Here is a 25,585-nt window from a genome sequence, read left to right as displayed (position 1 = left end):
GTCCCGTCCCGTCCCGACCGCCCCGTCCCCCGGCGCGGGGGCTCGCGAGTCGCCCCGCCGAGCGCCGCACGCACCGTCCCCGGCCCGCCGGCCGCACCGCGCCCCCATTGGTCGCGCCCCTCCGAGGCTCCGCCCCGCCGGCCGCGAGCCCCGTCGCCATTGGCCGTAGCCGCGTGGCCGGCCCCGCCCCCGCCCGCCTGGCGTACACACCGGAGTCACGCGCCCCCCGGGCTGGGGAGGCGGTGGCGGGCGTCGGGGCGGGGCCGAGCCTCCATTGGCGGAGGGGCGGGCGCTGATTGGCGGCGCGCGGCGCCGGGCCCGCCCCCGCGAGGCGGGCGGGGAGGGGCGGGGAGGGCAGCGGCTTGAGGCGGCGCTCGGCTCGGCCCGGCCCGGCAGTCGCCGCCTGTCGGGTCCCGCGGGCAGCCGTGCCCGCCGCCTCGCCCGCCGCCGCGCCGCGCCCGCCGCCACCGCCGCCGCCGCCGGGGGAGCCGGGGCACGCCGCAGGCGCCGCGCGGCGATGCGGGGCCGCGGCAGCGCCGAGCCCTGACTAAAGATGGCCGCGCTGCCCGGTGGGAACATGGCGGGGGGCGGCCGGGGGGCGCGGGTGGTGCTGCTGCTGCTGCTCGGCGGCTGCCTGGGCCGGCGGCCACCGGCTGCCGCCGCCGCCGCGCCGCCCGCCGCCGCCGTCGTCCCCCCCCCTCGGCGGCGGCGGCGGAGGAGACGGTGATCATCGGCCTGCGGCTGGAGGACACGGACGACGTCTCCTTCATGGAGGGGGGCGCGCTGCGGGTGAGCGAGCGGACGCGGGTGAAGCTGCGGGTCTACGGGCAGAACATCAACAACGAGACCTGGTCGCGCATCGCCTTCACAGAGCACGAGCGGCGGCGGGGCGGGCGGGCGGCGGCGGGGGCGGCGGGTCGCGGCGGCGGTGGGGGCGGCGGCGGGGCGGCGGGCGGTGGCGGCGGCGCCCCGCAGCGCTGCGGCATCCGCACCTCGGACATCATCATCCTGCCGCACATCGTGCTCAACCGCCGCACCTCGGGCATCATCGAGATCGAGATCAAGCCCCTGCGCAAGACGGAGAAGAGCAAGTCCTACTACCTGTGCACCTCCGTCTCGGCCCCCGCCGCCGCCGCCCTGGGGCCCGGGGCCACCGGAGGACTGGCGGGCGCCGAGGGGCCGGCCGGGCCCCCGCCCTGGGGTGAGACCACCTGGATCTACCATGACGGCGAGGACACCAAGATGATCGTGGGCGAGGAGAAGAAGTTCCTGCTGCCCTTCTGGCTGCAGGTCATCTTCATTTCGCTCCTCCTCTGCCTCTCGGGCATGTTCAGCGGCCTCAACCTGGGCCTCATGGCCCTGGACCCCATGGAGCTGCGCATCGTGCAGAACTGTGGCACGGACAAAGAGAAGAACTATGCCAAGCGCATCGAGCCCGTGCGCCGCCAGGGCAACTACCTGCTCTGCTCCCTCCTGCTGGGCAACGTCCTGGTCAACACCACACTTACCATCCTGCTGGATGACATCGCCGGCTCCGGGCTGGTGGCCGTGGTGGTCTCCACCATTGGTATCGTCATCTTCGGCGAGATCGTGCCGCAGGCCATTTGCTCTCGGCACGGCCTGGCCGTGGGCGCCAACACCATCTTCCTCACAAAGTTTTTCATGATGATGACCTTCCCGGCCTCCTACCCCGTCAGCAAGCTGCTGGACTGTGTCCTGGGCCAGGAGATCGGCACGGTCTACAACCGTGAGAAGTTGTTGGAGATGCTGCGCGTCACCGACCCTTATAACGATCTAGTCAAGGAGGAGCTCAACATTATCCAAGGAGCCCTGGAGCTGCGCACCAAGACTGTGGAGGATGTGATGACTCCCCTCCGAGACTGCTTCATGATCGCTGCCGAGGCTGTGCTTGACTTCAACACTATGTCTGAGATCATGGAGAGCGGTTATACCCGCATCCCCGTTTTCGAGGGTGACCGCTCCAACATCGTGGACCTGCTCTTTGTTAAGGACCTGGCTTTTGTGGACCCCGATGACTGCACTCCGCTCAAGACCATCACCCGCTTCTACAACCATCCGCTGCACTTTGTCTTCAACGACACCAAGCTCGATGCCATGCTGGAGGAGTTCAAGAAAGGTGGGCTCGTGCCTGTGGCGGGGGCGGGAGGCGCTGCTCGGTGGCGGTCAGCATCTGCCTTCTTGAGGCGAGGGGACTCTGCAGAGAGACCTCTTGGGTTCCCGCTCGCAGAGGGGTTTGGGAAGGTACATTCAGGACAGAGCGGCCAATATTTAGGCATCTGCCGGATCTGCCCGTTCCCTGGGCCAGAAAGCTGATACGCGGCTGGTATGTGCCCCCGGCCTCTTTTCCCCACTGCACTGGGATGTGTGTGTGGGCATGGTGCCAAGCAAGGTTGTTTTCTTTTTTGCTTTTTCCACTCATCTGTCCATTATAGTGAAAACCGCTGACGGGAATCTGCGCCCGTTACTTGGCTGTGTCTTCTCCGTGCTTTTTCAGCTGGCCTGACAGTGAGGAGCGGGTGGGCTGCTCAGCTATCTTTCAGGCTTAGTGCGCGCACACGTGCTGAGATAAACAAGGCGTTTTAGCTCCATTCATAGGCTCAGCCGGCCAACCTCAGCTCTGTGTGTGTGTTCCAGTTATTTTGATTGACGCTTTGATCTTGTAACTCATAAATAGTTTCAGGGTCTTAAAATATATTTGAAAGCGCCTGTTGATGCTGCACTTCAGAGGTACAGGTCTTTTTCCCTAGGCTTCCCTCTGCTCCCCGGACCACAGGCTCAGCAAAGACGTGACCCTTTCTACCTCTCCGGTGTAGCGTGTGTATTAGTTGCATCAGAACGGGACTGAGGCTTTCCGGCCCCATCTTAATTGTGGGAGGTGTTGACCTGACAAATGCATCTTAATTCCTGTTAGAAGCTTTTGCTGATAAGAAAGGAAAAAACTTTTTTTGTTTTCCTTTTTAAATCTGTTCCTCTTTGCAGGTCAAATAATAATGCTATATGGCCTGTGCAAGAGAGTGCTTCCAAAGAAATAGTTAAGTGAAATTTTGAACAGATTGGATGTATGGACTCCTGTGCTGGAAAACTGAAGGCTGTTGGAGTGCCACGGAGCTGATCATACCCGGGGAGATCTGATCAAAGTACTGCCGAGCAGCTCAGTCCCTGGGAGATGATCTGGCTGAAAGAGGAGATCTTTACAGCTGCACTGACCCCACAGTTAGGCTAACGGGGAATATTTGAGTTCACCTTTTATCAACTGCAAAAGTTACCTTGAAAAGAACTTTGTAAATTGGTGAATGGTCTTTCTAGGTAATAAATTTAAATTACCACTTAAATTTCAGGTGCTGTTTTGTCCACACGGTGAGCTTTGACAACATGGCATTTGAGCTCTTTCTTCCTGCTTAACTCAGTTTTGGGGATTTGGAGAGTTGCCCCATTGGTTTCCTCATCTTTATTTCATCTTCACGGATAGAAGGTGAACATACTCCTGCTTTTTACTGACCAATGCAGCAGTGGTTTTATCTCTTTCTGCCTCTATGTAGTGATGGGGAAATCTTGCTTGGGTTCGGAGCTGTTGAAGGAGAGATGAGGGAGAGCCTCCCTTGGCTGTGGTTTCTGCACTGTGGGATCTGCAGCTCAGATCTGGGAAACTCAATTATGTCACTTAGCTGTTGGCTGGTTAAGATGGATTTCACTGCATGTGCAGGCATCAGGTTCTTCTTCTCCCCACCTCGCCTCCTGTCCCGGGTTATTCGGACTCCAGATAGCATGATGCGGTTCTTAACCTGTAGCGAGACTTGTGTTTTTTCTAGTTTTGTTTGTAGCAATGTGTCTGAAGAAATGAATATTTTGTTGGTCACTTTATTTCCCCTGCCTGAAAGAGATGTGCTCCTGTGTGTTAACACAGGAGTCCTTTTATTTAATAGCTGGGAGAATTACGTGTGCATTTTAATCCTGCAAGTGTGGCTAAGCCAAATATGCCTCCTTACAGTTCCTGAAACTTGTGCTTAAAATAGGCTTCTTAAAAATTCGCCTGGGTGGCTTGGGAGGTGCAGACCAGAGATGGCTTTCCTTGGTAGCCAGAGAACTTCCCTTGCCTGCACTAGGAAATGTCCCAGTAGCACAAGTTTAGGATGATTTCCTAACATGTGTGTTCCCTCCTGAGATCACCATGTCCTGGAACGGTCTCTGAAGTTGTGAATTAATTCAGGCTGGTTTGATCATACTTAAACATTTACTCCAGAATAGGTATGCTGGTTGGTCTGCATGGACAAGCCCTGATGTTAGGACCAGCTCTGTCCTAACTGGTTTCTCTTTAAAAAGTGCAGATGTAGTGGAAATAAATGGCTTCCTTTGTGTCCTTTGAAATGAATGTAAATAACTGATAGCTTGCTTGATCTGGCATAGCACAGTGTCTTTTGCAAGAGTTCTTCAAACTTTCTTCTTCAGAGCAACCTTGCCAAATTCCCGTGAGAATGTACAAATTAAGAGTGAGAATCAAATTGCATGTTACTCTCTGGTAGAGTGTTGAAAATAAATAAGCTTACAGTTTTTAATCATTCCCTTCCCACCACATTGACCTTCCGCTGAAGTAGGCTTGCTTCAAAACTCACATGTATGTCTTTTTTTCCACCCAGGTCCCTGCTACCATTCGGTGCAACGGGCAGCTCGTGTGATAGTGCTGTCAGTTGAATACTTTAATTGGTTTAAGGAGAGAGGCTTGGTTTGTTGTTTTTTTTTTTTTTTTTTTTTAAGAAGTTTGGTAATTAGCTGGGTAGGTGAGGTTTTGAAGCTCACTTTTTGGGCAGGAGCAGAACATACTTAACCTAAATGCAGAATGGAGGCTTAGGAGGAGGAGATTGAAAGCCAAGCACGGCAGGATATATGTCCTCACGCTGTTGTGGAAGATGAAATGGGTAGTTCTGTATTTGTTCTGGTGCGTAGGCTGAACAGCTGGAGGATTTGGTGGTGGGCCTATTATTAATGTTCTTTGCCCACAATTGCAAAATAAGTATCTGTTTCACTTCTGTGCTGCCAGGCAAAAAACTTAATTTTAAGAGAGTGCTGCAGCACATTCCCACTCCCTTGTTGCTCTAATCTCTTAAAGTGTGAATAAACATGATTTCTGAAGCAGTCTGCGAAAAAGCTTCTCTTCTAAAAAGCATTGTTTACTTACAAATAAATAAATAGCTTTTGAAAGAGGGGCAATTTTCTATTCCCATCAACAGACCTTAAACCTCTACCAGCACTGTCAAATCTGTTTGCCTACAAGTTGAGCAGACTGTTTAACTTGAATTCAATCATTCAAATTTAATGCAAGGAAGTGTAAGGTACCCTTTATACTGGCCTAAGAAATGACCTGCCTGACTTTGCTCAGTGCAAAGAGATACATCATTTGAAATAAGTCTACTCCCAGCTAATCTGGTGGTGGCCATTGCTGTAAAGGGGAGCAAGGCGTTACCTGTTCCAGGATTGATTTGTGTCCCGGCTCTTAAGCTGCAGCAGGGAGTGAATGAGTGACAAAGTCATTTTTAGAAAGAAGCTAGTGAACTGTCTCCACTGGTCTCCTTTTTCTTGTTGACAAGTGTGTGGGCTTGCCTCCCCCCCCCCCCGCCTTTTTGACAGTTTTCCTAGGTCTCTGCTCAAATGCTTTCTGGCACTTGCTCTTGGTGTTTTTCACAGGCAGATCTCTGCATGTGTGATCCTAAATCCAAAGTGTTCTATTTCTAGCTCCCTGCCTGCCAGAGCTACAAGAATTCAGCTTGAAAAGCCTCATGTTGTAATACTAATATTTTAAGATTGGCCCACTTTCTATGAGCCATTGTGCGGCTGCTTTCCTGGTGGCCTGGACGGCTTCGGAGAGCAGCAGTTTCTCAATCAGAGTCCTCCTTATCCGGGGGCTTTGAGTCATATGTTTTGATCTTACTTACATCTGTCTCCACTATTATGTTATACTAAAGATCAGAGTTAATAACCTGTTACAAAGAAGTCACAGTAACTGTGTGCAGCAGTTCTGAGCTCTTGTTTTCTGAATCACATGGCAGCCTTGAGAAAATTCCTAGATTCCTTATTAAAATCATTGCCAACTGGACCTTAAAAGATTTTTCTTTCCTAAAAACCTTGTCAGATTTAACTTGATGGTCTTCTCTTCATGCTCTGTTGGTCTTGTATTGTCTGTTTTTAATAGTGTGTAAGTTTGGTGGCTGTATTTAGTGTGGACATAGGACCTGGAGAAAAACTTTGTCCATTTCTTTTCTAGTTCCTCTTCCCCCTCCAAAGAAAACCAAGGCCCAGCAACCTGAAACCTAAACGCCTTACTCTTGAGGGAGAAGAGAATAATACCTAGACCTACTTAATCCTCTTCTGAGCACATAGATCCTCTTTTTGGAAGCAGGTAGGACAGCAAGTGATTGGTAGCCCAGGGATCCAAAGTTCTGCATTACTGTTGTTGGTCTGAGGTTTTTTTCTGTTATTAGGTCACTTACCTTTCTGGCACAGCTCTAACTGAGGCTTGTAGGTGGCTTCTTTCCTGGTCCCTCTCAGGTTTTATGGGTTCCCATCCTGCTGAATCTAAGTCCAGACTTCCCATGAGTAACTTTTATTTAATGGATCTGAATGCTCACTTTCTAGTTTCTCTAACAGGTTGTCTGTCTCCTGAGCCATTTTTCTGGTAGGCTGTGACGGCAGCATTACGAGAAACTGGAAGAAACTACATAAATCCCTTCTGGGATTATCAAAGGCATGTAAAACACCTTCTTGGAAAACAATATCGTTTTCAAGGCTACTTGGCTAATAAAAGGCACCTCCTCTGATCCTTTCGGGGAAATTAATATAAAGGGAAAGGTGTTGAGGAGGTCCAGCGTGGAGACTTTTTTGTGTGAAGAGAGTAGAGCAGTGGTAGGTGGGAGGGAGTTTACCACCAAGATACAGAAGACTTAGCATAGTATGCCTACAGATTTGTTCCCTGAACAAAAATTGCATGTGGGGGTGGGGGTTGCCTTGTGACAAACTGTTTCTTGGCTGTCTGACACCGTAGCACCCGCAGGTACTGTGCTGCCAAGAGCTTTGCTGGCCTTGCAGAGCTCCTGGGTGATGCGTACTTGTTCCACTGGAGAGGAGCGGATGTGGGTTACTGCAGGCAGCCCTCCTGCTGGTATGCTGAGGGGGAGGCGTCAAGAGGAATGCATCAGAGAACAGCTCCAGTTCTTCCTGGGCTCCCTACTGTAAAGCTTTTTAAGGACTAAGAGAAGAAGACATGCTGTGGGAGAGCAGCAGTGCTTTTTCACCCTGGCCTTGGTGAGGAGCCCAGCTGGAGGCTCCGTTCTGCTGCTGAGAGTAGAAAGAAACATGTGGTTCAGGTGGCTGGCAGGGGGAGGAGTAAGTGAATTCAATGGCTTGAGCAGTAGAGGTTTGAATCTGGCTCTCGTATTGGTTATGACTGTTGGATTGCTTTTTAACTGATTGCTAGCAACTCTTGTCATTCAACAAAGACAAGAAGTTGCCTTGTCCTTGCCTCAACTGTTTCCTATGTTAGCAAACGCTTTCCTGCACTGAAGCTGATGGGAGTGAATTCCACCACAAGTGAACCACGTTCCTATCTGCTTTCTCTGTGTCCGTAAAGGTTATCTGTAATAGGCACAGATGTAAACTTCAGGTTGCAGCCAGCAGCATTTCACGGACAATTTTGGAGTAAAATAGAGAGAAGAGGCAGACTGTCAGCTTCTGAGCAAATTCAGTAGTGCAGGAAAATGATCAGGTAGTTTAACCATTGCAGTATTCTTCCAAGGCTGAGAATTTTTTTTGAGTTTCAGTATTTCTCTGCCAACATGAGGTTCTGAGGAGCTGAACACTTTCTCGGTGAACTTCAGTTGACTCTAAGGGTGTAAGAACAATGACAGTGAATCCTCTGCAGTAGTACGTGTCTGACAATGGCTACGGCTGCTTAGAGAAAGTATTAGAAAAGAGCAAATTTATTTTGTTCCCCATGGAAGCCTACTGATCTCATCAGGCTGCAATTCAAGAAGTTCTGGAACTAAAGATACTGTCTTTATTAAATAGCCCTAGATGCTTATTTCTTTCTGTGAGCGTCCTAATCAACACTGAACCTTTGTCAGCTCTTGCATATAGACAAACACCAATAGTGGGGTGTCTCCTGTCGGTAGCTTTGTAGTGCTAGTGGCAGAAAGAGGTGGATCTAAAGGTTGCATTTCTGATTGTGACTTCTGTATGAAGCCATCCAAAGGTAGGTTTTGTTTTGGCAGGCTGTGATATCACTCTAGCTGGTAATTGAGGAAATGAGGGAGTTAGCCACCTCACACTTCATATATGTTATGAGCCCCAGTCCCCTCCCTTCTTTATTGAAGGAATCATTATAGCAAGTGGGAGTATGGAGGGGGATTACTTGGTCACTTAGCTTGGAGCATCAATGGCATTAAACTGTGGAGAACATCTACTCATCTTTCTGGTGTTGACTAGTGTCAGATTTTGTCTTGCTCACTTGGAGGGCAGACATTCTAGTGCACAGGAATTAAGACCTGGAGAATTTGAAGTCTCACTACTTCACCTCTTTTAAACACTTTGCAATGTATGCTTAATATTAAGAGTCATAAGTCAGTTTTACAGCTGCTTAGGCACCATCAAGTAGGCCTAGAATGAAAGGAGTGGCTGAGCAGCATGTTGAATGAGTCTGTGTCTCATCCTGCTGTGCTTTTTCCATTAATACTTAACAAGAGCTCACTTTTTCATTAGCTTATGTGCCTCTACAGAGCTGTGGTGCAATTGCCAGTCTAGGTAGACCAATTGCACTTCTAGTATTGAGTCCCTCCCAATTTCACTAATGGAGCTTGTAAAACTAGCCCTCAACACAGAGTATTCCAGTACTGTGAACCATACCCTGGTGAGCATGACCTGACACTCTTGTTAATTTGACAAGGTCCTGAAATACAGCCTACCAGCTACAAATAGGAGTGTAAATACTTGGTGCTAATGAGCTACAGCCAACAGCACATGGCTAACAGTCCCAGATCAGGTGGTTGATCCAGCCTGGCTCTTGCCACGGTCACGGAGTCATTTCAGGACTATCTAGTGATGATGGATTTTTGTTTCACTTTTCAACAATATATAATTATAGAAAAAGAGATGCATAAATCTGTCATTAACCTTCTTCTGGTGGAATCCACCTTTTCCCTTGGCCTAGAAATCAGCATGGCCCAATAGTTGCTGGCAGAATAAGCTATGCTGGGAATAAACTAGGGCTAAGTGTCATGGTATACAAAGCATCTGTGAGAAAGGCATGAAAAGTAAAGCTAGTTAAGGAACTATAAGGGGAAGAGATGACCTAGTCACCTCACTATAGGTCTTCTTACAGAGAGGCAGGTGCAGGGAATAGAAAGGGATGGCCTGGAACAGGTCAGTTGAGAAGCCCCTTCGTGTTCTAAATGGCTTTTTGTACAACATGGAGTAATGAAGTTCTGATTCTTCAAAACATATTGTTATGAGTTGAGGCAGAGAAACTAAAGTCTACTAAAAGATTTCCCATAGCTTCTTTAAAAAAAAAAACCACAACAAAAACCCACTAATGTTATGACTCCAGGACATGCAACCGTATTGTGTCTTTCACAAAGTGGACTTGGAGGAACCAGGTCCCTATTTGACACTCCAACTTGAAACACAAAGTTGCAATATCAGAAGGATAGATGGCAGAGAGATCCATCATGCTTGGAGAGAAACTGGATGTTCTTTTGACTTGCCGCTGGAGTTGCATGTACTGGATATGCTTAACACAGTGGCTGGCTCAGCTTATCTTTCCATTCCTGGTCCCCAATAACAAAGAGGCTTTGATTCTTCCCAAACTTGTCTCCGCTAGCTCTTCCCTTTTTTGTCCTCCTTTACTCAAAAGTGCTCTCTTCCCTGGTTATGGCTCTGTCTGTAGTAGCTTTCCACTCTGGAAAGTCATGAGTAGGGGCCCTTGGAGACCTTCGACCCATTGTTCTCGTGTTTTGTGTTAAAATTGCCTGGGAGCCTTCCAGAATTTTGATGGGCAGCCAGTTTTCACTGAAGAGAAGAATGACTTTCAGGATTTGCTACACTTCTGTGTTGTCTATGGGACATCATATGGGCTGTCTGTCTTTGACGACTGTGTTGTTTTAGTACACAACCTGTAAATGGAAGAGATGTTTCTTTGTCTGGGTTGGCTGGCATGTTGGAAATTAGAATTCTTGCCTGGGTGTTTGTGGTTATTTTTGTGATTTAAAGACATGAGTCAGTCTTGCTCTTTACCTACTGGTGATGATATCTGCTTGAGAGGACTAGTGAAAGAACACTAGAAAAGCAACTTGTCTTAAAATACCCAAGCCCTAGATTGAACAGAAACCTCAAAGCTAAGAAAGCTTGTGTGAATGGGACTTACTTATTGTCTCTTTGTATTGAAGCATTTTGCTTGTAAATTGTTGGGTACAATAATTTCAGTATTCAGATATGAAGCAACAGCCCTTCTCATCAAGGAATTGTACTTTGAAGGGGAGAGTAAGTGTGATGCCTGTCAATCTGGGAACCGAAACCTGATGATTATTGAGGCCTCAAGAGTTATAAGTTAACATGATTCTGCTGCAGTTACTAATTAACAAAGCAAGAGCTTTGCTCCAGCCAAAGGAGCTGGGGCCAGAAGATGAGCACATACTTTAGTACAAAAGATCTGTATAGTTTTGTTTTCTGTAATGCTTTCCGTTGGGATTGCACCATTCTTTTGCTGGCAGTCCTGAAAGGATCTGCTCTTCAAATGAGAGCCGTGTTGTAACATTGCTCTCTGCAGGGTGAACCATGCCATCAGACCGGGCTCCTACTTGCTTGAGGTTCTCTCCCGCAGCAAGCGTGAATGAAAGTTGTTTGGTTTTTTTAATAGTGAGTTTTTTATGGTGGTATAATCGCTTACAATGATATGACAGAGCCATCCATGAGTGTTGATCTTTGTGGAGTTGAACAAGGCTTTATTTTCCCCACTTGTCCATGGGTAATGAGGGCAACAAAATGCTGACTCTGCCTTAGTTGGATACTCTGCTGCCAGCAAACAATTTTAGGAAGGATCTTGCCATTTCTGGTTTCCTTCCAGTACTCCACCTCCTGATTTCAGAAGATTGTCCTGCCTGCCCTTTGCACTGGGGGGTTCGAAGTGCAGCCCTTGGCCGAAAGCGAGCCTGCAGGACCCCTTTCCATGCAACAGTTATGTGAGGACAAGGATGATCAGTTGCCTGCTTTTATTGCTTGTGAATTGCTTGTCAGCAATTTCTACACTCCTACAAAAAAGGAGGAAAATCTGCCGGTGTGAACTTGTTCTTGATAAAAATTTACAATCTGGCATCGAAAGTAGGTGTGGCTGTGGGTTTTAGGCAAGCTGCAGGCTTAGTTCTTCCTATCTAGCCTGGGACATCTTTCCATTAGAAGCAAGTACAGCTCTTACAGTTACAATTCCCATACACAGCAAGTGCAGACAGGGGCCTTCAGTTGAGATCACAGGGCATCTAGTAAGAGGCTTCAGTTAAATTTTGTACTGGTTAAGGTAGGCCTAAATTGTGAGTTAGAGTTATTCAGTAGCTCTAACTTGAACTCCAAGGGACATCACTAATTTTTTGCTTCAAGGTAGATAAATCAGTGTGATATGTTTTGCTATGTGAATTTGTGTGGGTTTTTTCCCCTGCTGTGTAACTGAAGTATGTGTACAGATAAAGCTTTTTGACTTTCAGCTTTTATTTTAGTGTCTTGATGTAGTATGTGGGGAGGAGAGGAGGAAGCATCTCTCAAGATAACCAGTTATGTGAAGACTTGTTGCCTAGGTCTTGCTTTTCCTTCAGCAGAGGAGAGGAGTAAGGGATGCCTCACCGGAGGCTGAGACAGTCGTCCTGTGAATAGCTCACTATATGGACTACATGGTTGTAGCGGTATGGGATTTATGGTGCTCTACAGATGTGATCTGGTCACCATGCTGGTTCCCTGCCCTCATGGGGAATAACTTTTATCTTCTCCTTGATACTCTAGTTTGCCTGGAGCCTTTTGGAGTGGTTAGGCTTGAAAACACCGATAACTCCACAGCTAAATTCAAGAACTTCACACTCCTCACTGGGAGTATTTTTTTTCTTCTCTTAGTGTTGAAGAATTGCTTGCGCTATGTGAATGGGATTTCTCCCAGAGAAATCAAAACCCCTATAAAAATCATTGTCTATTTCTCTCTTAATGAAAATCCTGTACAGTGTGCTTTAGGCTCAATATCAGCTACTAAAAGTTTGAGTGCTCACTTGCAAGAGAAATGAGAGACTTTCTTGTATCACATGTAGAGGAAAACCTGTTTCTGTTCCTTCTATACTAGTGTATTTGTGTTTTCCTGTGACCCTTACAGAGACCACAACATGCTTAAAGCTTTATTCCCTTTCCATATGATGGAGCCTGCCTGTCTATCATAATCAGGACTGACAGTTTTGTAGGTCTTTCTGTTCGCTTGACAGAGGCCCGGGGGGATTACAATCACTAATGTGGAATTGCTTTGCCAGTAGCTTACTGGTTTAATCCAGCTTGTGTTGTATTGTCTGAAGGCTCCCAAGGAGAACCTGGAAGCAGAGAAGTTGCACAGTTCACCCTGTGGGCAGTCTTGGTGGGGGGTGAAGCTTCCCAACGTGGGAATCCCCTGAGGTTAGAGCTTGAGGAAGGCAGCTGGGGCAGTGAAAAAACTTAATTACCTACATAATGGATGCAGTCTCAAAGAGCTACAGCAATCTGTTGCTCGATGCCAATCGTAGGGTTGAACCTGTGAGTGCAGTTGTAGTGTGTGCAGCCAATGTGCAAGCAAATACAGTAGCTTTCTTTTTTCCTGCTTTCTCCAATGCCTCTGGGGTTAAGGGTGGGGATGAAGGTTTCCCTGTACTCTGTGATGCACCACAGACAGGAATCCCAGTCTCTGCTCCTCCTCTCTGCAGGGGCACACCTGCTGTGCATAGGATGAGAGGTCTACCAGGAGAGCACTGATGTCAATGGCTCTATTCTGTTAATGTTTTTTTTCTTTCCAGAATAGCTGTTTTGAATTTTCCAGTTTTTGCTGTAATCTTTGAACAAGCTTTCTTTTTTTTTATGAGAGAGAGACTGGGGAAGGGTGTGGGGTAGAGGGAAGACATACATGTATTTGAATGTTGAGGGCATTTTCATTTCTGATTCCTGGCCTGAAAACTGGGTTTAAACTTGTTGCTTGCCTGCTGTTTGAACATGGTCCAGTGGTAAGAGGCTTTAATACATTTCTTCTTTGCAAATCATCAACTTCACATCTTCCAGTAAAGGAAAGAATTTGGGACTATAACTTCCAAGAGTAATAGCCCTCTCAGCCCCATGCAATGCATAGGCTCCAACGAAAAAGTTCCAAGGAAAATATTCAGAAAGGGGGAGGTTGTCTAGCTGTATCCCTGACTGTTTTGCATTTAAACTATTGGGCTTTGCAGAGACATCAGTATGCTCTTTTTTCAGATAGACATGCAGCTATCCTGCAACTAATAACTATGCTGGAATATCTTAATCCAAGCATAGAGTAGAGAAGTTAACAAAATGTCTCTTATTTCCCAAGTTTATATTGATGATGCTCTGTAGTTTACCATTTTTCCTGCTATCCAATTAATCTCTAGCTGAAAACACACTTGGAAGTATTGGAGGCTGCATCCAGGTACCCTGCTTTCTACTTGCATCTACCTCCTGATCAGTAGAAAGAGCTGAGTGCCTTGAGAAGTGCTTGAAAGGCTTAAAGGAGGATGCTGAGCAAAGAGCCACCATGAGGAAGCTGGTAGGCTTGGGGACTTGGGTGGCATTTATGCTGAGTCTGGGTCTACATCTATTTCCTCTGAAAAGCACTAAACCAGCAGTGTCCTGCCAGTTTTTAGCAGAAGCTTCAACGTGAACATTCTTTCAGGAGGGAATGGAGTGCTTTAACTTCATTTTTTAAAAGAATCTCTTGAGTTTATCTTAACCATCCTCTCCAGCACTGCAGTTAGTAGTTGTGACAAGGAATGAGTGTGTACTGTGATTACACATGTACTCCCACAGCTAGAGGCAGCATGCAGTTTCTGGGAGCAAGAACTCTTGCTGTGGTAATGCTCGTGAACAATTCTAACAAAAGGAATTCTCATCTCTTGGTGTTTTCTGTGGCTTTGAGGATGATTGGGACATAAAAAACTTGAAGATATAACTGGATGCAAAAGTTCTTGCAGATAGGAAGAGATTATTTTTTTAACCTCATAAAACTGAGTTTAAAGCATACAGGAGATTTAATTTTCCTATTCCTGTTTGTTTGTTTCCTTCAAAATGTAAAAATGACCCGAGGAAATCAAGGGCATAACTGCATCAAGTGAGTTGAGAGTTGGGCAAGGATAAAGTGGAGCGTTTGATCTTTTGGATTTCCTAGTGCTGTCCAAAATTGCATATAGACTGTGATGCCTTCTTCTTGTGCTTCAGTTACTTTGCTCTAGAATGAGGACTAATTTTTGTCCCCTTCCTTTGTATCAACTGAATGGTTTTGTGGGTGCCGGTATGTTTCAGCTTTTCTCCTGTAATTTAAGGTATATAATAAGAGTTTGGTTTAATCTTCATGTGATAGCTTCCTTGCATGATGATTGCAACTTTCTTTAGACTGACAGTCCCTCCAGTGGCTCAGATGTGGTTTCTCTTGCCCTGAGGTCCTTGGCTGTCAATGTCTTTATTTAGTGTTTTCACTCTCCTTTCTGCATATCAATGTGTAGTTCTCCTGGCACTGTTTGTTGGCAGGTGGTGAGTAAAATCAGAGAGAGACTAGGAGACAGTAGCAACAGATGAGATGAGGCCATCCACTAGACAAGTGTGTGAAGACACAGTTAAGGTGAATGCCCCAATGGTTAATCCTTTGTTCCCTGTAGCTTTATGGATACTAAAATTGCTGCTGTAAAGTTCATTGTTGGGTGGTTTCTAACCTCTTGCTGACACAGGGGGTTTTAATCTGTTGTTCTTTCCTTACTATGTCAGAGGTGCCATTTATCCTTTTATCCTATGCTGCTTGGCTTTTGTTTTCAGACAGTTTTAAAGTGATATCCAGTTTAGGATTGATTATGAACTAAATATTTTTCTGTTTTGCTGGGCTGAAAACCTAGTAGACAAGTCTTTAAGTGGCATGCCTTTTATTGCTTAAATTCCTAGTCTTGAGGGATATGCAAGTAGCTCTCCTTTTTTCTTGCCGGTGACAAGGTGGTAACCAAAGTATGATTAAAAACCTTGGCTCTCTCATGAGCCAGGAAGTCTCGAGCTCTATTCCTGGTGCAGCTGCAAAGTTGTTCTTGCACCATGGACAGGTTGGTTACACCAGAGGCTAACACAACAGTGTTCCTCATTGCCAGACCTCCCAAGGAGTCTTGAGCAAGCTGGGTAAGAGGGATGCAGTGACATAGATCCAAGTCTGTTCTCACTGCTGGTGAAATTTGGGAAGAAAAGGATGGCTTAGTTGGGCTTTTCGCCTTATTCCATGTGTGATGTGATATGGGGAAATAGCAGCCCACCAACCTGCTATTTGTCAGCAATGAAGGGGGTGTGCAAGATCTGTCCTTTTGATAGTCCAACTCTGCTTCAGGGTGGTGCAGGCTACCTCCTTGGTATGCCGCTCACTCTGTCCTGCTTTTTCTGAGTGTATTGGCAGAGACTGGATTCTGCCACTGCTTTGATGGTTGTGTTGGGCCCATGTGCACGTCAGGGTCTAGGCTGGACTCGCCTCTGTGACACAGAATTGAAAGAACCTGTGTCCTGTTGATACCATTATCACTATGTCTCTTCATGCTTCTGTTAATGACTGATGTCTGATTAAAGTGTCGGTTACTGCAGAAGCTCAGCGTTGGACTCGTAATCAAGGGCACCATTGTGTTGTGCTAGCGCAAAGAGTTTTGCTGCGGTTGTGATCACATTGATCTGTCTAGCTCCATCCTGGTTCTTTATTGTTTTCTTTGACATAGGAGGTAGGAACGGGATGGAGGAGCTGAGAATTTTGATGCTTGTCCCATTCAGAAAATGGATGTGACTGGAACAGTGAAGACATTTTCTCATCCCTCTCCCAGGGGTAAGGCTTGTGCAGGGAAGGGGTGGACAGGGACTAGTTCATCCTTCTTCCCTTGGCTGACTAAAAGAGGTGAGTGAATGGTGTCCTCCAGTAAAGTGTGAATTCAGAAATCTCATTGGAAAAGTTGCTACCAGAAGTGACAGAAATAGATTTCTAGTTTCAGAGAAAATTACTTTTCCATAATTTTTAATCCCTTTGTGTTGGAACAGGGAGATGAAGGGATGGTAGGACTAGGTAGGGCAGCCTTTGAAGGCTGCGCAAGGAGGAGATGGGAGTGTCACAACCTTTGAGTTGTTAACCTTTTGAAGTCGCATGGGGTAGATGTCTCATTATCCTTGCCCTAACGCATGCACATTTTTACCTGTGACATACCAAGCAAATTGCCTTCTGCCTCAGAGGTGGTGAAGGGTTGTTAAACCTGTTTGGCTTCGAGGCAGTCATTCTGGGGATTTTCTTTATCTGCATGCGTGAGGGTCAGGAGGCCTGCAGAAGCTACCTTCCTCTTCCCATGTCTGATGTCTGCTCTGCAGGACCAGCGCATCAGGCTGTGTTGGGCAAGGGGTTTTAGTAAGTGCTTACAAAAATAGTGGTGGATCATCCCTCCAGGGTCAGGTAAGGGAGTTACAGTGCTTGAGGGGAAATCTGCAGCCACGATTGAACAAGCCAGTGACTTCTCACAATAGGGAGGGTGCTTGAGTACAATGTTTGAAGATCTTATTAGAGAAATTGATCATTAAACTAGGTTTGCAGTTTGATTTAAAATTTGATACTAAATTCTTGAAGCCAATTGTCTTGTCTTTCTTATTTTCCCTAACTGAATAAGCTGTTTTTAACGTAAGTGACTGACTGCATTAGTGTCTGTCAAAGTGCTGACTTCAGCATGAAGAAAGTTTATCTGCATCATGTACACATAGATGCATCTTGGCAGTGATCATGTTTCTTGGTATATAGCACATCTGTAGCAGGTGACAATAATAGTGAACAAAGCTATAAGCATTTCTGTTTGCTTCTATTTTTTTTTTCTTTTTTCTTTTCTTCCAGCTATTGCAAACTCCTATGAGATTGCTGAGACAAGCCTGGGTATAGGGGTGGTCAAGGAGAATCCAGGAGCTCTGGAAAGAGAGGGAAAGTGAGAGAACTGCAGTTGTTCAGTGCATGGGAGAAGGTTAAAGCATAAAATACAGAAAATTAAAACTGTCATAGAAAAATAGGAAAAAAAAAATGGAAAGAGTAAAACCTACTGATGAGAATAATCACTGAAGTATCTGACCTCACTCTGCTGCTCTTGTCACAGCTAACACGCTCCTGACTTGCTCTTTGTGCTCGCCTGTGTTTTTGGCGTGTCTCAGTGATCCATTTAATGGTACTAAAACAGGTGCCACATAGACACAGGCAAATGAGCTTTCTTCTTACTCTTCCACCAAAGGATATGACTCATTGCTGAAGTGATGGTTCATTTAGCGGAGCAGTTAAACTAAAAGTATGGAAATTGTGAGGGTTTCCAGTGATACCTATTTCCTTTGGATATTTTTTGTGTCGGACACAGCAAGGAAGCTTTTGACTGTGGACACTGGTGTATTAGGAATTGATCTGTAGTCATAAGTTTAATTTATGTGAGCCTCATAAGGCAGATAACTGCTTGGTAGTGGAAGCTGAGCTAGATTTGAACATATAGAAGATTATTGACTTGATCTTTTAATCTGTCAGCTCATTCTTCACTCCTGTTTTCTGCTTGGATGTTGTAGTTTTGAGATGTTTTTGGAAAGGGTACTGGGAAAACTTGCAAACATTTTTCAAACAAAAGATGCTTTGTCTTCATGGCTGGGAGGGTTCAGTTGGACACTTGCTCTGAATTTTTTTTTTTGTTTGGAAAACTGAAGTTCTTAGAAGTTAGATGGCCTTGGCTGTCTTTGTTCTTTCTTCTGTCTCAGACATCTGTATCAGCTCTCTCACCGAGCTCTTTATCTTACTTGGCTTTTCTGTGGATGCCTGGAGGCCTTGGCTCACATTCTCAAGAGTGTCCACTGGTTCAGGAAGCCATCGCTGCTATCGAATTACCTTGACAGCTGTTGTCCCATTTCATATTTGCCATCCCCTCCCCCTGGCTCCCTTGTGATTTTTGGCAGAAGCTGTGGCTATTGAGCAATAAAACTTGGATCTGAGAATCCTTTTGCTGGTGGGAAAAAGACATGAGAGCATACTAGTTAATGCCTTGCAACTTGACTTCTTGCTGATGTATAATTGGTAGCATCTTTATTTAAAAGTAAAACCTACCACTAGCTACTCCGTTTGTGGATTGAGCAGATGGTTCATTTACTGTTCATCTGGAGTTGTGTGATAGGTGCCGGTCTCTTAAAATAGCACACTCTATACCAAGATGTATATGACCAGACAGGCTCTTGATTTGGAGTCCTTGACAAATGCCTATGCATAAGGACGGCAAAACAGCTAGGATGCTCGTGTTAATGAAAGTAATCCATAAGGGCATGATTGACTTTGTCTTCATGTTAGTTTTATTGATGATCCTGCCCCTGTGTAACCTGGAATAGAGCTCTTGTAGTACTCTTTAGTAGACTTTAAAGATGACCCTATAAGAAGCAATTGGTCTTGCTTGGCTTGAAATTAACAAAATGTAGAGATAGCATTTGGGGGCTCTTCTTTTGTGTGTGTTTGGGGATTTCAATGCCATTTTTTTAAATGCAACCATAAACCACTTCTGACAACTGACAGAAATGGCGATGATCTTGGGACCAACCATCAGAAGAGAGCTGCCATCTCTGTAAACCTCTCCTTTTAAGATGTTTTGTGTTTCCTTTGTCAGTTGTTTGAGAAGTTGGCTGATGCACGGCATGCTTTAATCTCTACTGATCATTCCTGTTGTCCCTGTTGGAACATGTCAGCAACTAAATTTTGTGTAACATACTGGAAAAATTAGGAAGGAAGGAAGGAGCAGATCTTAACTGGAAAGATGACTGACAGAAAACAATTAATGTATCCAGAACACTCAGTTCTGAGGAACACATATAGGAAAGGCATATAAAAAAATTCTTTTGCTTGCAATGTGTGTGATTTACTAGCTGATAACATCAGTGTGAAATGTAAAGCCTGTAAAAGTCTGGATCAGACCAGCCTTAATGTGTGTCTTACAGCTCCTAAATTACTGTGCCAAAGTGGGAAGACTAGACTCCTACTGAAACACGTGCTGCGACTGTTTTGTACGTGTCTGCGGAGAAGGGTATTTTAAGCAGTTGGTGAATGGTTCTGGTGTGTGTGGAGTGAAATCATGACTTCAGTTAGTGGCTGTAAACTTGAGGGCTGGCGCCTTGGGGCTCCATCCTGGTAGGAGCCAGTGGATTGTGACACATTAAGTGGTCTCAGCATTGCAGGTGCTGTGGAGTCGTCCTGGGTTGTGCTGAAGAAGAGCCAGAGATGTAGTGCGACCGGCTGTGAAGTCAAGGGGGGAAAACTCAGAAAGCATAGGGTCAAAGAAGATGCCCTCTGACTTTGGAAAATCACAATTACATCAACATTACCCCCTGGAAAAGAAATAGAAGTACAACAGAGAATGGATTACATCCAGGTGAAAAAGGCATGAAGCATCCCTCCCCTAGCTATAACGTTTGCGTTGCAGGGTGGGATGCGCAGGTTTTCTGTTGACATGTGGGGCAACAACTTTTCACTGACTTTTCTTTCCCTGCGAAGGAAAACAAAAAACACTCATAAGGCCTCAATTTCGTGTACAATTTGATTAAAGCATTTTGGTTTGTTTTTTTTAAAGGAAAAAAGTGGCAATTTATCCTCCCTGCCCGACATCCCTTGCTATCCGGGCATTTAACACGGGTTTAAACAAGGTGCTTCTTGGTCTGGTCTCTCCATGGAGATCGCAGAAAGCGCTGGAAGGCTTGAGCTTCCTGCGATCCCTGGCACGTCTTCCGTTACGCAGCTACGGTTATTGTAGCAGTAGGGGACTTGTTAGTTTTCCAACTGCAGTTCCCAGCGAACGTGTCCGCTCTGCGGTGTAGACTCCTGCATGTTCGGTGTTAAAATAGTTCTATAGCTTTCAGGCATCTTGCATTTCAAATATGGGTGGAGAAACAAGTGTTGGCCTTTAAGGCAGGGGTTTCAAAGCTTTTTGATATCAAAGGCCATGTTGACAACTTGGCAGGCGCTTGTGGGCCCAAGTGTGTTAGATCTTTAGGATAGGAGCTGACTTGCTGCAGGCGTTGGAAAGGATGTTTTGCATTGTTTAAGTGTATTGTCAGGTGTGTTATGTCCTTTCTCTGCAATGTGGCTGCTGAAATGTCTCCTCCTTTCGTGTTAGGCTTGGCTCACTTTCCTGTCAGCCAGAGAAGGGGTTAATTTGCTGTTACAGTCCGCTCCAGCTTGTGTCTTGCTGCCGAGTCTCTTCTGCTTAAACCCGCTCTCGTGGGGGATCCCATCTCCTGACCCCTCTGCTGCAGCAGCTTGCGCTGTGGCTGCAGAAGGTGGAAGGGAGCTTTTGGGGAACATGTTAAGCTCGGCCGGCAAGTTACAGGGTGGGAGGAAGCATCTCAGCTGGGAGTCCTTCGTGGCCCTCTCCCCGGTGTGGGAATTGGGAAGGGTTCTGCAAACCCAGGAAAGCAGCCGGTTCTGACAGGGCAGAGCTCGTCTATCCTGGTCAAGGTCTCAGAGGTCTTACCAGGTTACTTGCTTGTTGACTGTTTGAAATACCAGCATGTGTCGCTTCCGCTCTGCTCTTGCACTTTCCAGCCTTGCTGAACTGCCACTCTGCGTTCTTGCATTGGGTGCATTAGCTTCATTGGTTTGCTGTGGTGTTTGAGCATCTTTGGATGATAGACGAACATCTTACCAGTACTTACTGAACTGTGCTTACGTCTATAAGAAGGTTTATTTTCATTTCCTATGTGAGGCAAATGAAGTGCAGAGGTCAGTGCTACAACACAATGCAGGATAAATGCAATGCGCAGAGACATACCAAAACTTTTCTTAACGTCAGCCCTGTTGCAACCGGTGTAGCTATGACAGTGTGGAGTGCAACCAGGCTAATTGTTTGGATCCTTGTCTGGCTCATCGATAGAGCTTGCAGCTCGCATTGAGCTCTGGCTGCACCGCTGGCTCACTTGCTGGAAGGAGCAAAGCTGGCACGGATGTTTCAGCTTTTAAATGCAGTCACAGGTTTTGGTCTGAGGTGGAAGCGTACTTTAAGAGCTACATTGTTTTTCATGAAAGACTAAACAACAAATCTGTAGCACTGTGGAGGAGAAGCCAGTTTGCCTAACTCGTGGTCATGTGCTTTCACCACAAAGACCCTGTTTCTTCTTTTACTTAACTGAAGAATTCCATTAGATCAAAAGCTAGTTAAGGAAAATAGTGCCCCATGTAGTCCTATGTGGTTACTTAGCAAGTGCTATTTTTAGGAATCCCAATTGAGTAAGCCCTGGCTCTTGCTGCTGTTAAAATCCATGGAAGCAAAATTAAAACTTTTACCTTCACCTCAGCTGCATGTAGGCCACTTGGCTCTTGCCATCTGTTTTTTTTTCCTCACTTGTACCTCCCCCAGCTCATTCCCTGCCTTGCGGGGATTTTTGCCTTTCCAAGTGAGAGTTAATCAGTTCATTGGGTGTGGGAGATTTGGAATAAGGCAGGTTGGAAGTAACGAGTTGTTCCCGTTCTGCACCTCTGAGGATTGTTATCAGAGTTGTTAATGAGCCCTTGCCCTCCAGTCCTAGGATTCTGCCTAACTCTGCTGAACTGCTTCTCCTCACTTTAGCTTCTGTGGCCCAGTTTCACTGATCTGTAGAAGATGGTCCTTACCTGCTTCTCCCCCTACCAAGAGCAGGGAGCCCAGGTTTGCAAAATGTGATTTGTTTGCAGCTCTTTCTCCTTGGTGCTGCTGAAGAAAACTTCTTGCTCACAAAGTTTTGTATACAGACCTGCTTGACCTGCCTTGTAGGAGCATTTGGGGGTGGGGGGGCAACGATAGAAGTAAGACAGTTTGGTCTTGAATTAAAATATAAGAATCCAGTTCCTTTTCTGGAAACAGTTGCCTGACAGTGACCAGATTCCTCTCCACAACTTCATGCCTCAGCTTGCAACATGTAGAGATTTCGTTGGTTATTTTTGTGAGTATTTTTCTCTGAATCTGAGCAGAAAAGCAGCAGAGGGGTAAGGTGGAGGGCATGGCAGGAAAAGAGGCTAAAGCCTGAGAAAGCTTTGGGAGTGTGGCTCCAGGGAAAGCCTGCTGAACGTTTTTGAGCTGGCTGAAAAGGCTGAGAACTGCAGGCTGTACTTTGTTTGATTCATACTGTTTGTACAAATTTATTTTCCGTAATTTTTTCTTTTAAAAAAAATATATTGTGAGGAAATCACTCTGTCATAATTCTAAGTAGAAGAATAAATTTGTAAGGGCCTGGAGATTTAGCCAAAGAAGTTGGTTCAGAAGTGAGGGAGAACAGTGTTTTGAGTCTGAAGACCCTCTGTTGGCTCATAATTTTCTTCAGGTTGCATGATTTCTGCTTGAAGAACCCTTTGTCTAAAAACAACAGCAACAAAAAAACCCCGCTTCTGAAATCTTGTGTCAGGGCTAAAATTCTCTGCGTTACCAGGCTGTGTGGAGAAGGTGTAGCAATATTCTGTGAAATACTTGAGGTCCTTTTAAATGCAGAGCAAGTAACTGGTGACCTTTTAAGCTTGGTTGACATTAGCCACTTGCTAATACTTCATGTCAGGCTGAAGTGATGGCAGATTAGTCAGGGATGATATTTGGCTGTGCTGGTGTAAATGCTGTTAGATGGGCAAAGTTTTCATAAGGTTTCAGTTTTCTCCATTTAGAGATCTGGCTTGAGTTTGGCCGGCAAAAGAGTGATCTTACTGATAGAAATTGCATGTCCCCTTGGACTTTGTGAGCCCTAGCTAGGAATGACATGTAGAGAAGCCACAGGTGACTTGAACTGAAGCAATGCCCTAAAACAACATTAGGAAGGTATTAGTCTCGGGATAGTTGTGGATTGAAACATCCTTGACTGTGCTTAGAGTATGGCACGCATGGTGCTACACTGCTGCATCCTTGGTAGTATGGATGTGATTGTGTCAATAGACAAGGCTCAGGGATATTTAACAGATATATAAGGATCTGTTGGCTAAATGATTCTTCTTCCACATATGTGTGTAGTCAGCTCTTCTTTTCTCCCCACCCACGTTTGCTATAGCTGTGACACTCAGTCACTTCCGTAGAGCAAGAAGGTCTTCAGAATGCGAAATCCTCCCGTGTAGAGAAGTTGTTCTTGTGGCTATTGGGGATTGTACTTGTGACCCCCTTCCATGCTGGGAACCTGCAGTCTGTCCCAGGACGTTGGCTTCCCACTGTTTCGCTTTGTGTCCTGTAATGCTTATTGCACAGTTGGGATTTTGTTTGGAGCACTTGTGTCTATAAAACTGTTCTACCTAAACTCAACTTTCTGCTGAGTATTTGTTCACAGATTCCCAAAAAGGAGGATGTGGTTACTGTTCCTCAGGGCTAGAATCGTTTTCTGTCTGGACAATTTGGAGGCTTTATGGCTTCCCATCACAGAATGGAAGCCCAAGGAAATAATCCCAAACTCTTTGAAAAATGTGGAATAGGTAACACTTAGCTACCCTTCACATGGACTGGGGATCAGAAACAGCACCGTGTTTTGTATCAACTGTACAAAGCTATAGGACTGGTAGCCAGGAATTTTCATCATAAAATATTGATCGCTTTCCTTGTGGAAAAGGAAACTGAGGTAATGTCTTGTTACTGCAGAGTGTCCTTGCTGCAGCTTAACTAAAGAACAGGCCACTGCCAAGCCACAGAATGGAATTAGAGGGATGTAATGTCCCACCGTGACAACCACTAAACTGACTGGTGAGATGTGACATCAAGTAAACTGGACAAGCATAACGTTTCTCGCTTGTACCCTTGTAACTGGAGAAGAAAATGTGTGTTGTGATGTTTTCAGTCTGTCAAACTAGTTCTGTAAATGCGCTTCCCCACCTCCACCAAACACACTTTCTGGGTGGCACTGCAATGAATGACTTTGCTAGCTAGCCTGCAAGTCAGCTTTTTCTGGTTTTTTTTCCCTAAAAATGTTGTTTCCCTAATGGTATTTTCCAGTGATTTTTTTTTTTAACTTATTCTTTGATATCCCAGAACTATATGTTGTGTGTTAGCCTTGGGTGTGGTTTTCACCTTAAAGTCCTATTGGGATATAGGATGGTCTAGGTATCACCTGTAGGGTGTCTTTACTTTTAAGAAAAATCCTATTTTTAAGGTAGATGTTTTGCAAGAGACAAGTGAGAACTGCATTTTTAGAGCAGTTAAATCCCAATGGTGTTTTTAATTGTTTTCTTCTGGCAGAAGTTTTTTTGAAGAAACAGCGGTGGAGTATTGCTGTGTTGTGTTTCAGAGTGTTCAAAGCAGAATGCAAAAGGTGACTGAATACAGATGCCCAAGAGCAGTGGTGTTCATTCAGTGTCGTATTTGACATCAGCCAAAGTGAGCGGAGAGAGTCAGTCCCCAAAGAGTTGCCTTTAAATGGCTTAGCATGGCTAGTCTTACTTTGCTGTGGTCCATGTTTCCACTCTAAGGGAAGGGAGTGACTGTGATGCTTTTGAGTTGCAGGGGCTGTGAGAAGGCATGCACTGTGAGAAGCTGGCAAAGAGCTGTTCAGCAGCAGTTTTAGCTCTTGTATAGCCAGCTGTTGGGTAAAGCACCTGCAGCTCTTATTTCTCAATTGAGGAAATAGTGAATATTAAGCAGAGAAGACTGTTGAGAATTACAACATTAAAAAAAGATTGCCTTGCTTTGCTTCCTCTATTAGCCAAGCTGCACGGAGCGAGAAGCTGACTCATGCCAACCTGTGTTACAGGCTGCTTTGGGTAGAGCAGTCGGAAAACTGTGTCACTTCAGCCCTAGAGAGCTGTAGGAACAGAAGTGTGGTAACATGCTAAAATTATATCAAAAGCTCTGGGAGATTTTAATGAGATCAGCCCCATATTTATTTTCATGGTTAGGAGCAGAAATAACTGAATAATGTCATGGAAATATTCTGGAATGAGGAGATATAACAGCCAAGACTGTCTCTAAGCTGGTCAAAGGCTTTGTTAACTCCAGGCGGGCTGCTTCAGTTTAGGGTATTGAGAGCTTGCAGATAGAGGGTTTAGGCAGAGCAGAGACCTGGTGAAGGTCCCAAAATGTGAAAATCAGGTGAGCATGGCAGAGTGCTCCTTGCCTTAGCTCTTTGCATCAGCAGCAGGGCCAAGTCAGCATTGCTTTCGGCGGTACCCTCTCTTTACCCTTATGACTCCCTGTTAGTCTGGACATTCAATTCAAATGGGCTGGAGCTGCTTCTGAGGGTGGCTGGGCCTCAGCTCCCTCTGCCAGGCTGCTGAAGCGGTGGCTTGCCCCAGCTCACCTCAGCAGGACCCTGCTGCTCCCCAGGGCAGTTC

General features: G+C 45.9%; 1 protein-coding gene across 1 annotated transcript in view; it reads left to right on the top strand.

The window, feature by feature from the left end:
* The first annotated feature begins 553 nt into the window (after nucleotides 1-553).
* The window catches only part of CNNM2 (cyclin and CBS domain divalent metal cation transport mediator 2), a 121,179-nt gene continuing 96,147 nt past the window's right edge, over nucleotides 554-25,585 (top strand). The window contains 2 exon segments of the mRNA XM_050898669.1: nucleotides 554-706; nucleotides 709-2,137. Of these exon segments, the coding sequence (XP_050754626.1) occupies nucleotides 554-706; nucleotides 709-2,137 (1,582 nt within the window).

The sequence above is a fragment of the Gymnogyps californianus genome, chromosome 6 (assembly GCF_018139145.2).
Source record: "Gymnogyps californianus isolate 813 chromosome 6, ASM1813914v2, whole genome shotgun sequence".
NCBI lineage: Eukaryota > Metazoa > Chordata > Aves > Accipitriformes > Cathartidae > Gymnogyps > Gymnogyps californianus.
This window is presented reverse-complemented; position numbering and strand designations above follow the sequence as displayed.